The 15,141-nt window shown below is 31.3% G+C and overlaps 1 protein-coding gene and 1 pseudogene across 2 annotated transcripts; one reads left to right on the forward strand and one right to left on the reverse strand.

The window, feature by feature from the left end:
• Positions 1 to 21: 21 nt before the first annotated feature.
• On the reverse strand, positions 22 to 1,003 carry LOC146952533 (ACT domain-containing protein ACR2-like). Its single transcript, XM_085702620.1, has 4 exons — positions 673 to 1,003; positions 510 to 561; positions 304 to 418; positions 22 to 244 (listed from the first exon to the last, which is right to left on the reverse strand). The coding sequence occupies exons 1-4, from the start codon at positions 744 to 746 to the stop codon at positions 201 to 203; spliced, it is 285 nt and encodes a 94-aa protein (XP_085558746.1). The 5' UTR covers positions 747 to 1,003; the 3' UTR covers positions 22 to 200.
• Positions 1,004 to 11,403: 10,400 nt separating this feature from the next.
• On the forward strand, positions 11,404 to 12,268 carry LOC146952534 (putative lipid-binding protein AIR1B pseudogene; annotated as a pseudogene). Its single transcript, XR_015006723.1, has one exon. The product of XR_015006723.1 is annotated as a putative lipid-binding protein AIR1B pseudogene (transcript).
• Positions 12,269 to 15,141: the final 2,873 nt, after the last annotated feature.

A 15,141-nucleotide genomic window follows, 5' to 3' on the forward strand; every position in this document is an offset into this window, starting at 1 on the left:
TCTTTATTTTACAAGGACAAAATCTAATTTTTTTTTAACAGGGGGCAAAACCAAATGTGCCCTATATTACAGGGGGTAAAACACTAACCCTAGGAACTTTTTCACTCTTTGATAACAAAAAGAAAGAAAAAACTAGCTAGCCCCGATATAATGGGAGGTTATATTGTTGTACCTGCTGGATGTAGTCAGTTACTTTTTGATCAGTTAATTAGTTTATTGCCATGTTCATCTCTAACATGAAACACTGCAAATATTTTCAATAGATATGTAATAAAACACGCCGTCCAATTTAATAAAACAAACCGTCCATGCACCAATCAGCATCCGATGAAATATAACTTTTGATGATTTGAAAGTTCATGTCTGTCAAAACATGTAACATATCTAGTAGGACACCATGCTTGTTAACACTATCCACCTGAAATATCAATGTTATATTTTACAAAAATATGGTCCTTATTAATTGGTACATTTTTTTCATAAAAAAGATGTCATGGTCAAGTGTGTACCTTAACAACCGTGCAATCTTCTTTGCTTTCATTGTCAATGCAAACCTGACAACTACAAAACATAACAACATTAGCATGTGTGCGTTATCGAATAATCAAATTAATGGGAGAGAAACCATTTAGGAAATTTAATTTGAAGAGTACAAAAGAATTATATACTTACGGTGGACCATATATCCTTTCAAAGTGAGCACCAAACTCTGGATCATAGTAAGGGTATGAAAAATCTGTACCCATGCTGCAAATGAAAAGGCACAGATAAAGTGTTTAATTGTTTTTTCTCTGTGGAAAGTTGTAGAAATTCCAAATTTCAAATTCTAATTATGCTATGTGAAAAATTGGAGGGAGAGGAAGGACAAGAAGGAATTTTTAGTTTATAGCTCATGATTGTATTAACAGAGTTGTACAATCTTGATTTATACTGTAGCTCCAAACTCTTTAGCATCATGTCTAGAAGGAAAACCGTCTACCACCTTTTTGGAGTCAAGTTTAAAGTCAACGGGTCCTAAACTTAGGTCACCCATTTAGGAAAGTGCCGAAAGCAGTCTCAACACTTCTCCCATATGCATATTTTATATAGTACTCCCTCTGTTCCTTTTTAATTGTCACATTTTGACTTTTTACACAAACCAAGACAACAAATACTTTTACTAATTTTGATACAACAATTTATCTTTTTCCTATAATAACCTTAATCATTTAATACTTCATTTCATATATTTCTCTCTCTGCAATAAATATATAGAGGTAATATAGGTAAAGCCACATTTAATGATACTTTGAACTTTGAAAACGACAGTTATTTAGAAACAAAAATCTTATGCAAAAGTGACAATTATAAAGGAACGGAGGGAGTATTAAAAATGATTATTTTACTCTACAAAAAAAAATGATTATTCTATCACATGAAAAGTCATAAATATTATAAACCTCATCAAGATTTTACACTATTTTAAAGGAAATGTTAACCCGTGCTCCAGGACATTGGTTAAAGACTTTAAATATAGTAATAGTATTTTGCATTGAAAGTTATGTAGTCAATGCATTAAAAGCTTAAAAAGTTATGGGAGATTGGAGGGTGCATCAGCATACGGTCAACAATTTTGTTCACATCATCTTTGGACATCAACAAAGTGTCATGCAACAAAATACTATAGACATTTAAGGGGGTGTGTTGTATTTTTTTATTCATTTTAATTGTTTTTAATTAAAAAAAAGTGGATATAATATGAGTAGTATAGTAAGACATGAGTTAGGGACGTATCAAAGGTGAAAAAGTGGATTACTTCATCATAACACAAGTTGTACAATTTATAATTTTAGATCCATCTTACATAATGATTGAGATGTCACACAAACAAATGGAGAGATGCTTCAATCATATTTTCTAGTCACAAGTTATGCTATCAAGCTCAGAAAAGATTCTATTAGATAACTATAAGATCAACGATATCTTAAGGCAGTGAAGTACTGATGGAAAAAAATAAGCATAGCTATGATAAAAAAGCTGAATTAAGTGGACGAGTGATGTAAAATACTATGAATGAAAAAATTTCTAGAAGAAAGTTGAAGTAACACCCTTTGAGGAGAAGATGAGGAAAATATCCTAAATAGCTTGGTAGTGTGAAAGAAAAATAGGGCTCAAAAGTGGATCAACAAAAAAATTGGTTTTTCGATGGAACTTATTTTTTTTTTTTTGAGGGAATTGATGGAGCTTAAAGACGTTGATGACTTTTGATAGTTTAGATAATTTATCCCCTTCCTTTTTTACCCCCTTCGTTACAAGGTCAAAACCCTTTGTTTGTCAGATAATTCAGTTGAACCTTAAGGGATTGGATTTATGTCGCCGGAGTCTCACACATGGCTTGCTTTGTCTCAAAAACTCTATTTGGCATTTATCACTTTTTATACCAAAATTGTTCTTGTTTCACTTCTCTCTTCATATCCAAATGTTGAGATTCTTTATAGTTTTGGCTTGTCATTTATCTTTGATCACATATCTCAAACTCACAACAACTACTTTGTATGGCTCTTTTCTGTTTCTTTCAATCTGATTTCTCTCTAATGCAAACTACCTCTTGGCACATGTGGTACAATACAAAAACACTCTCCCTCACAACTTTCTTGTACTCATTGTGTGTTCCATTAATTGTTCAACAGAGATTAGTAACCGTTAAACAACAATGAAAACTTCACACGTATAACTTAGTAAAAAAATGTAAAAGGGAAAATGAGTACAAGAATTTTACATGACAATATTATTGCCTACCTCCATAAGGTTGTGATGACCTATAGCTGTGGTGGTCATGAGCACGACCAAGATTATAAAGTATAATAGTTAAAAGCGTAATCAGAGATTAGACGAAGACAATGAAAGACCAAAAAAATAGTTTATACTCCTTCCGTCTTAAATTATGTGAGTCATTTGATTAACTCAAACATATTAAGAAAAATATATAAATGAAATATATAGAAAAATGGTTTTATGTGTCTTTGTATTTACCATTATCATAAATGAAAAGTAGTACTCCCTCCGTCCCAATTTATCTGAGCCCTTGGCTCATTTCACATAGATTAAGAAAAATGTATAAATAAAGGGGAAAGTAGAATATATTGTATTGGGAATGATAAAAGTAGTATTATTTAGTGTTATATTGTATTGGGAATGATGAAAGTTGTATTGAAAATTGAAATGGCTCAGTTATTTTGGGATACTTTTTTTTAGAAAATGGGTCAGATATTCCGAGACGGAGGGAGTATTAATTAGAGTTATAAATGGAAAAAATAACATTGGAAAGTGGAATAAGTCAGTTATTTTGTGACAATTTTTATTTGCAAATGACTCAGTCATTTTGGGATAGAAGGGTGTTTTTTGTTTTTTTTATATTCCTTATCTAATTTTAAAGTGGTAATCGATGTAATTTATAATGTTTCCATACAATAATAGAATGTTGCAAATTTTTATGTGGTTATTTAATAGTGTTAAAATTTACAATTAAATTGTATTTCTAACATATATAACATTCATTTTAATGTGACATGCATGACTAAAAGAATCATATTTAATATATGAAAAACGAGAAAGATAAGTATTCTTTGCAAAATATATTGATTGTTCATGAAAATAGTTGTTGGTGATGTTTGTGATTGAAATGCATGACTCGTAGAGTCATGTTTACTTCATGATAATGAGATACAATCAATTATATGTGATTTTTTTAATTTAAAATATATGATATATATTAATTGTGTTTTTACGGTTTCTTTAACTAATAAAGCATGCATTCAACGAGGTCTAGTAGGTTCGTAAAATGCTCAACTTTGTTGATTGATTCAACTACGTTGAGAATCAATTAACAAATACTAAATATTGTAAGGACCAGCTTCTTAGAATGATTTAAGTTATTTGCTTATTAGTTCTTTTCATATCAATAAAAAAGAATGAGTTTAATTGTTTATTAGAAATGAGACTTGATAACTTTTTAAGAAGGTGGTATGTGATGTTATCTTGTGTTATTTCTTAGATTTATTTGACGTCGGAAAAGGTTTTGTTGAGTATGGGTCTTACTCAAAAATAGTTGTCCGAAAAATATATTCCCTCTGTTCTTATATACAAGAAAAAGCCGAGGGAATATATTTTTTGACCAAACTTCTTTCATATAGGGAATATACTTACACACGACGGTTCTAAATCTCAAATACCGACTTTATACAATATGTCGTGTGTAAGTTATAGCCAAAGTTCCACAATTCCTTCTTTCATATAGGGAATATATTTACGGTATTTGAGATTTAAACCGTCCAATCTCTTTCGAACAATCATAGATAAATTGCGTGATTGCATAAAGTCGGTGATTATTGCAGGCAATAATAGTTTCTTTTCACGTGGTGCAAGGTATAGGACACTAGTGTGGATTGGATTGATATATCTTATAACATCCATATCCATACTACTCAATTTTGTTAAAAATAAATAAATTCCGAAGTAAAGCCACTGTTGAGATAGTTTGGATGCTCTCTTACACAAAATCGTTAGTACTTTATCCGTTTCAAAATGAGTGTTTTAGCCAAATTTTTTTTTTTAAAATCAGTGTCGCTTTCAGTTTCCAATGTAATAATAACTTTTTCTTTTCAATTGTATTCTCCAATTAATACTCTACACACTACTTCTAAATTATTACTTTTAAAACTAACCAATAGTTAATAAAGATAATTTGGTAAAATAACCATTATCTTTCTTTTAATCATTGCATTTCTTAATATATGTGTAAACACCTAAAACGACACTCATTTTGAAACGGAGAGAGTATTTGCATAACCACGGCATGCAAATTTTCTGAACCGATGTGGACATTTAATTTAATATGTAATATGGAGTATTCTAATTAAAATTCCAATTGCCTTGTGTGATGTGAACTGTTCAGTGCAATATCCTCACAAACACTATTATAGCTAAAGTTGCCATTAAATGATGGGCCCATATCAACACAGAATTTTAACCATTTTTTTTTTAAAAATTGGATATATTTTTATTAATTGTTCTAAGAGGACTTGAACAAAATATCTTGAAGTTCTAAGGGTAAGTTATTAAGACAATTTTTTTTGAGCAAGATAACTTTTTTTTTTTAAGAAACAAAATTATCTACTGAAATTTGAATCGATTTTTATCAAGATAGTTATTTATCCAAATGTTAAGTATGCATTTTTTTACGAATATTTTTTTGTTTTTGTTTCTTTGAATTGTTATGTTATAAGCACGAAGTTTCTACTTTCATTTAATAGTGACTATCTATCTAATACTTTATGAAACACGCAAGATGAATTACCACCTCCTAACCGAGAACTACAAATTAAACATCTTTTCGATATATTAAAAATACAATGTCTCTATTTTTTTTATAGAGTTATTAAATAATGCTTTTAGAACACAAATCAGTGTTTATTTGTCAACTATCTATACTCATATTAACGGAATCCATTCATACGGAAAGTTTGAGAAACCTCATTAACCTGTGATATGGCTTTCACATCAACTTATCCTTTACCACACGAATGTTGAATTTTACGCTTAAATTTAAAGTTTCTATCTTTGACTTTTAGCTCCTAACATTAAGTTTCTTGTCTTGTTAAATGACACGATATTTTTAGAAACTGAAATGGCTGAATATATTTAGAGAATTCATTGAAAGAGAAATGTTAACGTGCATACTACGTATTTTTTGAGTCACTTGAGAAACACTTGGACACCAAGCTTTTGTCATTTCTCTTTATTTTAATCGATCTATTTTTAGTTTAAAGAAAAAAAAGTTGGATTACACTACATCCCCTCCTACTTTAAATTAACTTATTATTAATTTTTATGTAACTATTAGCCTATTAGTCACCACATACTCAAGTAAGCATACGGAAATGGGGAAATGTTGTGATCCAAGTTTGAAGTCGGTATTTCACATAAAATGTTTTCACAACCAAATCAATATGTTGTAATAATGGGGATGAAAAATGTTAATATATGTTGTTAGTGCATTATTTAAACAACTAAAAAAAAGATAATTTTCGTATAATAATGTAATTATTATAATTTGATACTACTCTAACTTGTGTTTTCAAGAGAAAGTTTCTTTTTGTAAATTTCTTAAGTCATTTGTTAGCATAACCTAAACTTTAACGTAAGAGAGCTTGAGAGTGCATTTATAGAAAACAAAAACAATAGTTTCAAGTTTTTTTAATGTTTGAGTACTGTTTTTTCTTGTCTAAAAAAGCACTATATGTTTTTCAAAAAATAACTTATATTTGTTATTTGTAATAATATGTAATTGGAAAACTTCCGTTTTAAAATTAGCGAAATTTTTTTGTTGAAAAAAAACATTAGCGAATAATAACCTAAACGATCTTACTCTTTTTTACTATATGAGGTATTGCAAGTTTAAACCCGCACTCCAACATATCAAATATTTTTACATCATTTACCATATGAGTTTTACTTACCTAACCAATATAAATTATTACTTAGTTAGAAATGAAGGAAAGCAAGTTTAAGTTTTTGTTAGGTAGACCAATATAAATCTTTTTTTCTTTGACAACAGACCAATATAAATCTTGAATCTCCTGATTAATACTCTTTCCCATGTTACAAAACTTATCAATTGAGATGTCTGCCAACCTTATGCAAGTTTAACTGTGGTTGATTTTGTTTTAGTAATCAAATCATATTTACATCAACTCTTAAGATCTGTCACCTTCTAAAGGATATGCTGACCTTGACTACGGTCTGCTATTGAAGCCTTGCCGACACAATAATTTTAGGCATGTGTGCTGTGCATATGTTACTCACAAAATTGCCTATTGTTTTCAATAATTCATGTTAATAACCTAGCAGTGGCCATGAAACAAGACAAACTCTATACCTCAGTCTCTAATTATAATTTGAATGTATATAGGCTGGAAACAACTTGCAAAATATCCCGATCAACTTGTCAACATGTATTTTGTCCAACACAGCAACTTGTTAATATGTATGTACGTAATTTTTCATGCTTTTTCCAGTTTTGTTTGTTTCCCTACTACTTTTTCTTAATCTTCTTGAAGAAACCTTAACTCTGAACTAGTCAATCTGTATTTGATTTTGATATGTCCGTGAAGAGACTGATGTAGGCAACGGTGAGGACGAGTCTTCATGGTGGAACGAAAGGTGTCTGCAGACACGTACGTTAGCACTCCAACGCTCAAGTCAGTATTGGAATTGAGGAAGAGTTTGTAAAAAGTGTGGAAAAAGTGAATCATACCTTGAGGATGAAGCTAACTCACCCTTATATAGACGTGTTTAAGAATATCTACCTCCGTGATATGCGGCGTGTGATTAGAAGACAATTAAAAGACACGTCTATGATATCTAATGCACAGAGGCGTGCTCTAGTGAGGTGACGTGCACCGATATTGGTGCGCTCCCTAAAGCGACACACCTTAGTCTGGTGGGTGCCTAGTCAACGTGTCACAGTGGGATTGGCCTTCTGGCCGGTCCAGAACAGATTTTATATCGAATATAAGGTTAGCTTGATGGTTAGGGTGGAGAGTTAAGGGGATGATAGATTAGGAAGTCGAGGATTAGAATCCCATTATGAGCATAATATTATAGCCATTACTAACAATAACTTTTTTATGCGAAAATTAGAGTGCAAGTAAAGAGGAAAATAAAATAGCATGGGATATAAAGTTTGTGGAGATTAGACCAAAATCTAAGATAACAAAGAGCCACAACATCTGCCTCGTTAAAATCTTACCAAAAAATTTCAAAGGGATAAAATGACAAGATTTTTGCTCTCCACCCAGCAACTTTTACTCGCACCCTGCAGCCATGCCGAAAATGCTCATGCGCTAGTTAACTTGCGCAAGTGTAAGTTTCTGCGCAAGTTAACTTACGCAACGCAAGTTAAGTGGCGCAAGGATACTTTTTCAAATTATTTTTATTAACTTATTCGAAATTATTTTGTTTATTTTAACTTTATTCAAATTATGTTATTTTCTTAACTTTATTAACTTTATTCAAAATTATTTTATTAACTTTATTTTGAAATTATTTTGTTTACATTAATCTAAATTATTTTCTTAATTTTATTCTAAATTATTGATTCAATATTATTCTTTAAATTAATACAAATATAAATAAAGGTAAATACAATACAAATATAAATAAAGGTAAATACAACAAATATAAAACAAAGGAACAAAATTGAGGCATAAATAATCTCTCATTTTATTAATAATTCATAAATTACATACAATAATTCATATGATAAAAAGTAATCTACTTATTCACTAAATCTACTTATTTTATCCTTCTTGGGGTAAAAAGTGAACAATCTTCGTGGGGTAAAATAGTGAGCAGCCTTCTTGGGGAAAATACATCATCAACCCTTGGGCTAAATTTAAAGCTGTTTTTTTTTACCACACGAAGTTCTTTTTACCCACGGTAAAAAGTTTCTGCGGTTAAAAAAATAGGTTTAAAATTATCCCAAGGGTCGATCATTTCCCCAAGTCGGCTAGGGAAATATGTAGATGTATTTATAGGTAGAAATGGTAGTATATGTGGTAAATACCATTAATGTGGTCAAAAAACGTGTAAAATTTGGTAGAAAACGTGTGGATTGAATGTTGAAACATTGACCACAGACCAAAAAAATGTTTGTTCTTCAGTTCTGACCACCGGCCAACGTGCGTGACTTCACTCACGCATGGCTTACAACGTGCGTGACTTAAGTCACGCATTGCTTACAACGTGCGTGACTTAAGTCACGCATTGCTTACAACGCGCGTTAGTTAAGTCACGCTGCGTGACTTAACTAACGCAAGGGTATATTTGGAAGCAGTGCAGGGTGCGAGTAAAAGTTGCTGGGTGGAGAGCAATTTTCAAATGACAATTGAAGGACAAAATAATGCAAGTAACAATCAACGAAATCTAAAGAAATGAAGCTCAATCCTTAAAAAAAAGTCATCCCTAATACAATAAGAAGCAAGGTCCAATCAAATAAATACACATAATTGACTAATTTATAAGCACAACTATTTTCCTATCTGAAAATACGAAAAACTAACAAATTTTTTTCGTGAGATTCAAAAAATGCCACATCTGGCCGTTGGTTGCCTCATCTATATTGCACTTGAACCAAAGTTTGGGAGGACGTCTTCACGAACCTCAATAATAACACTAACAATAATAAGAGTTATCGCCAACAAGTACTTTTGAAAGATTCTCTCAAAAAAAAAGTACTTTTGAAAGAGGATTACAACTGACTTTTTTTTTTGAGAGAACAACTGACTTTAAAATGCTTCAAGATTTTAAATTCATGATTAGAATGATGCAAAGTGCCTATTAAATTCAAATACTTAATTCAATCATATTCATAGTTAATGTGCAACTAATGACTCGTATCAACACTTCATGCACTTAGATATTCATTATGACATGTGTTTGAAAATAATTATTCAAAACGGTTTTGGTGAACTCCAAGACTTTGATTGTGAGTTAAGGGAAAGAGAGATGAGGACTTTGAATAAAAAAATGATCACACGGAAAGAATGGAAAATTTGTGTGGGGGGTTAGTTTTCTTCGTAATGGAAAATCCCAATAATTTAAGGAACTAAAAAATTGTATTAGAGGAGAATATTGAAGGGTTTATATGACTTTTTCAAATTCAATCTATAATATTCTTAATTAAAAGTAAATTATATATAAGCATTAATTCAGCATTCCCTATATTTTCCTCTATATTTCTCACAATCTTTTATAGGCATGTTAATACAATTTTTTGCTGTTTCAAAAAAAAAAAGTTTTTATTACGGGTTTCACAATCTTTTTTAGTTCATCTTTGGTCAAATACTTTTTTGGGTTATGCTAATAAGTGCCCTAAGGGCATTTGTTGAGGATTCAAAATTAGAAATGATTGATAAAATTTATGCTTCCAAGCACAATGTTTGAGGTAAAACTAAGTCGTTGAGAAAGAGATTAATTTGTCATGATTTCATTTTGTCGAATAATAAAAGTTGTTTTTTCATGGGGTAAATTATGTCTTAAAATGTCTTCGTGAGTATAACTCGTTGATAGAGACAATGCATTGTACTCCCTCCGTTTTAAAATGAGTGTCGCTTTAGCCAAAAAAATTGTTTCAAAATGAGTATCGCTTTCAGTTTCCAATGCAATAATAACTTTTTCTTTTCAATTGTACCCTCCAATTAATACTCTGCACACTACTTCCAAAGTATTACTTTTAAAACTAACCAATAGTTAATAAGGATAATTTGGTAAAATAACCATTCTCTTTCTCTTAATCATTGCATTTCTTAATATGTGTGTAAACACCTAAAACGACACTCATTTTGAAACGGAGGGAGTAATATACAGGGATTGAGTTCGAAAGTCAGACATCCTACTTATTCCTTTTAAAGGTGAATATAGACATTTAACTTAACTACTTAACAAAAAGATGACAAACAATCAAACGTTAATAATAGTCTTATTCAATAATATGTGATTTTTTAGTGCTACTTTAATTAATAATAATTTCATTCTTCCATTATTTTAAAAAAAATTCGTGCAATAAAATTTAATAGGGACGAAAAGCAAAATTTCATATATGACATTTATTTTAAGACAATTTTTTTAATAAATGTAACACTTTTCCTCCTAATTTTAAACAAAAGTAAAACTTTTTATGAGACGGTTAAGTAATAATTTAGTGAAGGCATTTTAGATGTCTAGTAATTAAAAAAAAACTTAAGTATGTTTTGGTTCCTCTAAAAATTTCTTTCAAACTTTAGTACCTCTTTTTTTTTTTTTAAGGAAATCTTTAATACCAATTTTAGTTCCTTCTTTTTAACAAAAATTCACGTGGCATGTTCGAAATGACTTTTTTTCAATAACATTTCAATGATAAAACCTTAAAATAGATTAGTTTATTAAATTAACTAGCTAATCTCTAATCTTTATTAATTTATCTATAATGCCATATTTAACTAGTCTTAATGTCCTATATTTGATTTTCCTCGATTTTAATTTGGATGAACCAGTTTAATTTTTCAACAAAATGTAGTCTTAAAACCACTTAGAACGATATGAATATTTGAAAGGCACTCAACAAACTATGATAAAAAAATATCTACCGACAGTAATTGAAAACAAGGGAAATTCTACTACTTATAGCCACAACTAACTATAGACAGTAGAATTTCCTAGTTTCCAACAACCACAAAGATACGAAACCATTATTTCACAAGATTACAAAAAAGACCAACTGGAACGTTATCAATATCACACTCTCTTCCACTCAATCAGATTTTTACATGACTGATCCTCACAATTTTTTGTCTATAAAAATGGTCCAATTCTCCTCTTTCTTTCACATCCTATGATTCAACATCAAAACACACAAAAACATTAGTGTACATTTCATAACAATGGCTTCCAACAAGCTTAGTGCCCTAATTATATTATTTTCTCTCCTTGCTTATGCAACATTTTCACATGCTTGTGGTTCATGCAAACCAACTCCATCACCTAAGCCTAAGCCAAAGCCAAAGCCTAGTCCTCCACCAGCTTCACCAACACCATGTCCTCCAACACCTTCAGCAACACCTCCTACTCCTTCAACATCACAAAAATGTCCTACTGACACATTAAAGCTAGGTGTGTGTGCTGATGTTCTAGGACTTGTTAATATTATTGTTGGAAGTCCTGCTTCTAGCAAGTGTTGTGCATTGCTTCAAGGTTTGGTTGATTTGGATGCAGCAATTTGCCTTTGTACTGCTATTAAGGCTAATGTTCTTGGTATCAACTTGAATGTTCCTATCACACTCAGTCTCCTACTTAGTGCTTGTGAAAAATCTGTTCCTTCGGGTTTCCAATGTTCATAGACTTTCTTGTCAAAGGTTCAAACCATACTAATACTTATGTTATTATCGTAATAAGGTTATTTCACTGTTGTTTTTATTTGTAGTTATTAATGTTTATGTGCAAGATTGGAATTAAAGTAATTTCAAGCAAATCACGACCGTGATTTTGTAATTTTGTTAAAGCTTTAAAGTATAAATTTTGTCAAATTCATGGTGTGTTACTATGATTTTACTAAATTCATCATCAATTGAAGCATACAAATTGTTGGTTCTTGTGTGGGATATGTGTTATTTAAATAATGGGGTAAGCCTGTTTACCTCATTTAGCAACTTTGTTCTTTTAATTTTAATAAATTTGGCGAACTTTCATGTGATGATTGTGCTTGTCATAGTTAAATTTGTGCAATGCGGATTATTGTAAAAAAATATTGTTTGGGTTTTTGGAGTTGTAAGGATTGAATGTAAATTGCTTTACTAGTAGAACTGAATGATATCAATGTTAAACCAAGTGTTAAAGACTGCTAAATGCCAATTTACAATTATTATTTTTTGTACAATTTATTTAACTTTGTCATCACGTGAAAGCTCTATTGCAAAATTATGTGGACCACACATTCATGCAGGTCATTCACACAATTGCATTGTCACACCATCTTAACTAATTGATTTTAATTTTAATATTGTTTTTAAGGGGAACTAATTGATTTTAGAGAAATGCTAGCAACACTCTCTTTTGAGCACTCTCTCTAGCACTCACTTTTTTATTGGGTGAAATCAATGTATGACCCACCACTTTATGTAGGTTCTATTTTCAAATTATAGGTCCTACATTGATTTCACCCAATAAAAGAGTGAGTGCTAGAGAGAGTGCTCAAAAGAGAGTGTTGCTAGCATTTCTCTTGATTTTAATTGAATGGTTAGTATTTAAACTTTATGAAATCAAATACATGAATTCAAAACATGGATCGCCTAATCATTGATCTAAATAACATAAGGGTTTTTCTAACATGTGCAAATTTGCACATGATAAGAAGTTTAAAGTAGTAAGTTTGTATAGGAACTTGTGCATTTTATATTAGATATATAACTTTTTAATAAATAATTGTGGTTTTCAATAAAAAGTTGCTACTTTTAATATCCTTATCATGTGCAAGTTTGCACATGTTAGACAAACCCATAACATAACTAATTGTGAAATGAAAAAACTCACTTGTTTGGTGGTCAATATAAGATAAAGATATGATAGAATATAAAAATGGAGTCTTTAAAAAAAAAACGGATAAAGGTACCATAAGACATGGGCATGATAAGTGTTAATTAGAGTCTCCTATTGAAAATGTTTATAAGTGAAAACAATCCTCATATTTTAAGATGTTGCTATTAGGATTCTGTTATTGGAGTACCCACGATTTATGTCCACATACCAAGACTAATAGTACTCGGCATAAGAGTGTCTTATAAAGCCCCACATTAAAAGTGAAATAACTTTAACAAATGTTTATAAGTGGAGGCAATCCGTACATCATAAACCAGTTTTGTGAGGTTGTGTTAGACTCAAGCCTAACCACAAATTCTAAGAATAAATATGATAACATGATTAATAAGAAGTGTCTACTTCATCTCTATTTATAATATTAGAACAAAGGAGACATACCTATGTATAAGATGTGCACAAGATAACAAATACGATAACATGATTAAGGAGAGTGTCTACTTCAGCTCCGTTTTATATATTAGAACAAAGGAGACACACCTCTATATAAGATTAAGGAGAAGTATTGTCCTCATGAACTTACCTCTATTGGTAGAGACAATGCATTGTAACCAGTGGCGGAGCCAGGAAATTCATAGAGCCTGGGCGAAAAAATTTATCGCAAAAAAATTTCTCAGGGTCAAGACATGAGAAGCAATCAAGCACAATGTTACTTCTTTCACTAAAGCGATCAGGGCCGTCTTTGAGGGGGGGGTGCAAACAGCTCTGCTGAGCTGGGCCTCCAGATTTTGGGGCCCAAATGTCTTTTTTTTTTTAAAAAAAAATAAAATAAAAATATATACTGCATAAACAAGTAATATATGGCAGCACAATGTCTCTTTCCCCCATGATGATTCCATTTATGCGGCTGTCCCTCTCTCGTAGTCTCTGTTTCTTTTCGTTCCTTTCTTTGGTCTCTGTTTCTTCACTCAATCCAACTCCATTCCTATTCTTTTTCCCTTAACCCATTGCCATCACATTCAATTCCCAATATTTTAATAATATTATTCCCTATCAACTTTACCCCACCAAAATCATCATCTTTCGTGTATATATCTCTTCTTCCCTTCACAATCCCAATTCAAAGATTTCATTTGGCACCCTTTTTCTTTCGTTCTTCATGCGCTACAACACATTACAAAGATAACTATTCTCTCTCAGATCTGCTTCTTTCATAATAGGTAATGTGTTATCAATTTCTTTCTATTCCTGTTCCTTCACACATTCTTTCGGTTCTCGCCTCACGCATTTTCCTTGTATTCATTTCACTTTTCTTTTCCTGGAATGTTTGCCCAATAATTTTTGTTGTAAGTGTGTTAATGAGCTTTAGGGTTGGGCGTAATACGCAAAAATTATGGATCGAGCCCGGGCGACCGCCCGGGGTCGTCGGGCGGTGAAACCGCCCCTGATTGTAACATACATGGGTCGGGGTTCGAACTCCGAACACCCTACTTATTCACCTTTCATAGACGAATTTCTAGACATTAGACTATTTGACAAAAAAAAATTGGCTTCTACAAACGATACAGTGGCAGTTATAATTTACAATTCTTCAGTTTCGTGTGGTTGGCTTTCGTACAAACCAACATTTTCCTATAATTTATGTATAGTATGTAGAAATTTCGATATTGAATTCAAGTAACATCTTTCACGAATGAAAGGTTCAACTTTGCAAGTTCGAGTCTATATGAGCCTAGGAAGCCACTAATAAGGATGGTAAAACATGTTAACCGGTCAGTGTTGTCTGCGCCAACATTGACTCGTATAAAATGGGACATAGCGGACCGACTTAGGTAATTAGGTAAAAACTGCCACAGAACTGCGCCCCTCTATAGGTTGACATACCGATGGGTTGACGCGTCAATAAAAAAAGAAATGTATTATTGAATTTTACGTGCGTCAACCCATCAAAACAAAAATAAATTTTAAAACTAGTTCACCAAAGTTTATCATAAATGACAAACAATAAAACTACGATTAGGCTAATGATACATA

The sequence above is a fragment of the Medicago sativa genome, chromosome 1 (assembly GCF_051527215.1).
Source record: "Medicago sativa cultivar Bolivia chromosome 1, Bolivia_mono, whole genome shotgun sequence".
Classification (NCBI taxonomy): Eukaryota; Viridiplantae; Streptophyta; class Magnoliopsida; order Fabales; family Fabaceae; genus Medicago; species Medicago sativa.

Coding starts and splice junctions, on each gene's coding strand:
- LOC146952533 (XM_085702620.1), bottom strand. CDS start 746: ATGGGTACAGATTTTTCATACCCTTACTATGATCCAGAGTTTGGTGCT. Junction 562..672: donor GAAAGGATATATGGTCCACC/GTAAGTATATAA, acceptor TATGTTTTGTAG/TTGTCAGGTTTGCATTGACA. Junction 419..509: donor AAGATTGCACGGTTGTTAAG/GTACACACTTGA, acceptor TTGATATTTCAG/GTGGATAGTGTTAACAAGCA.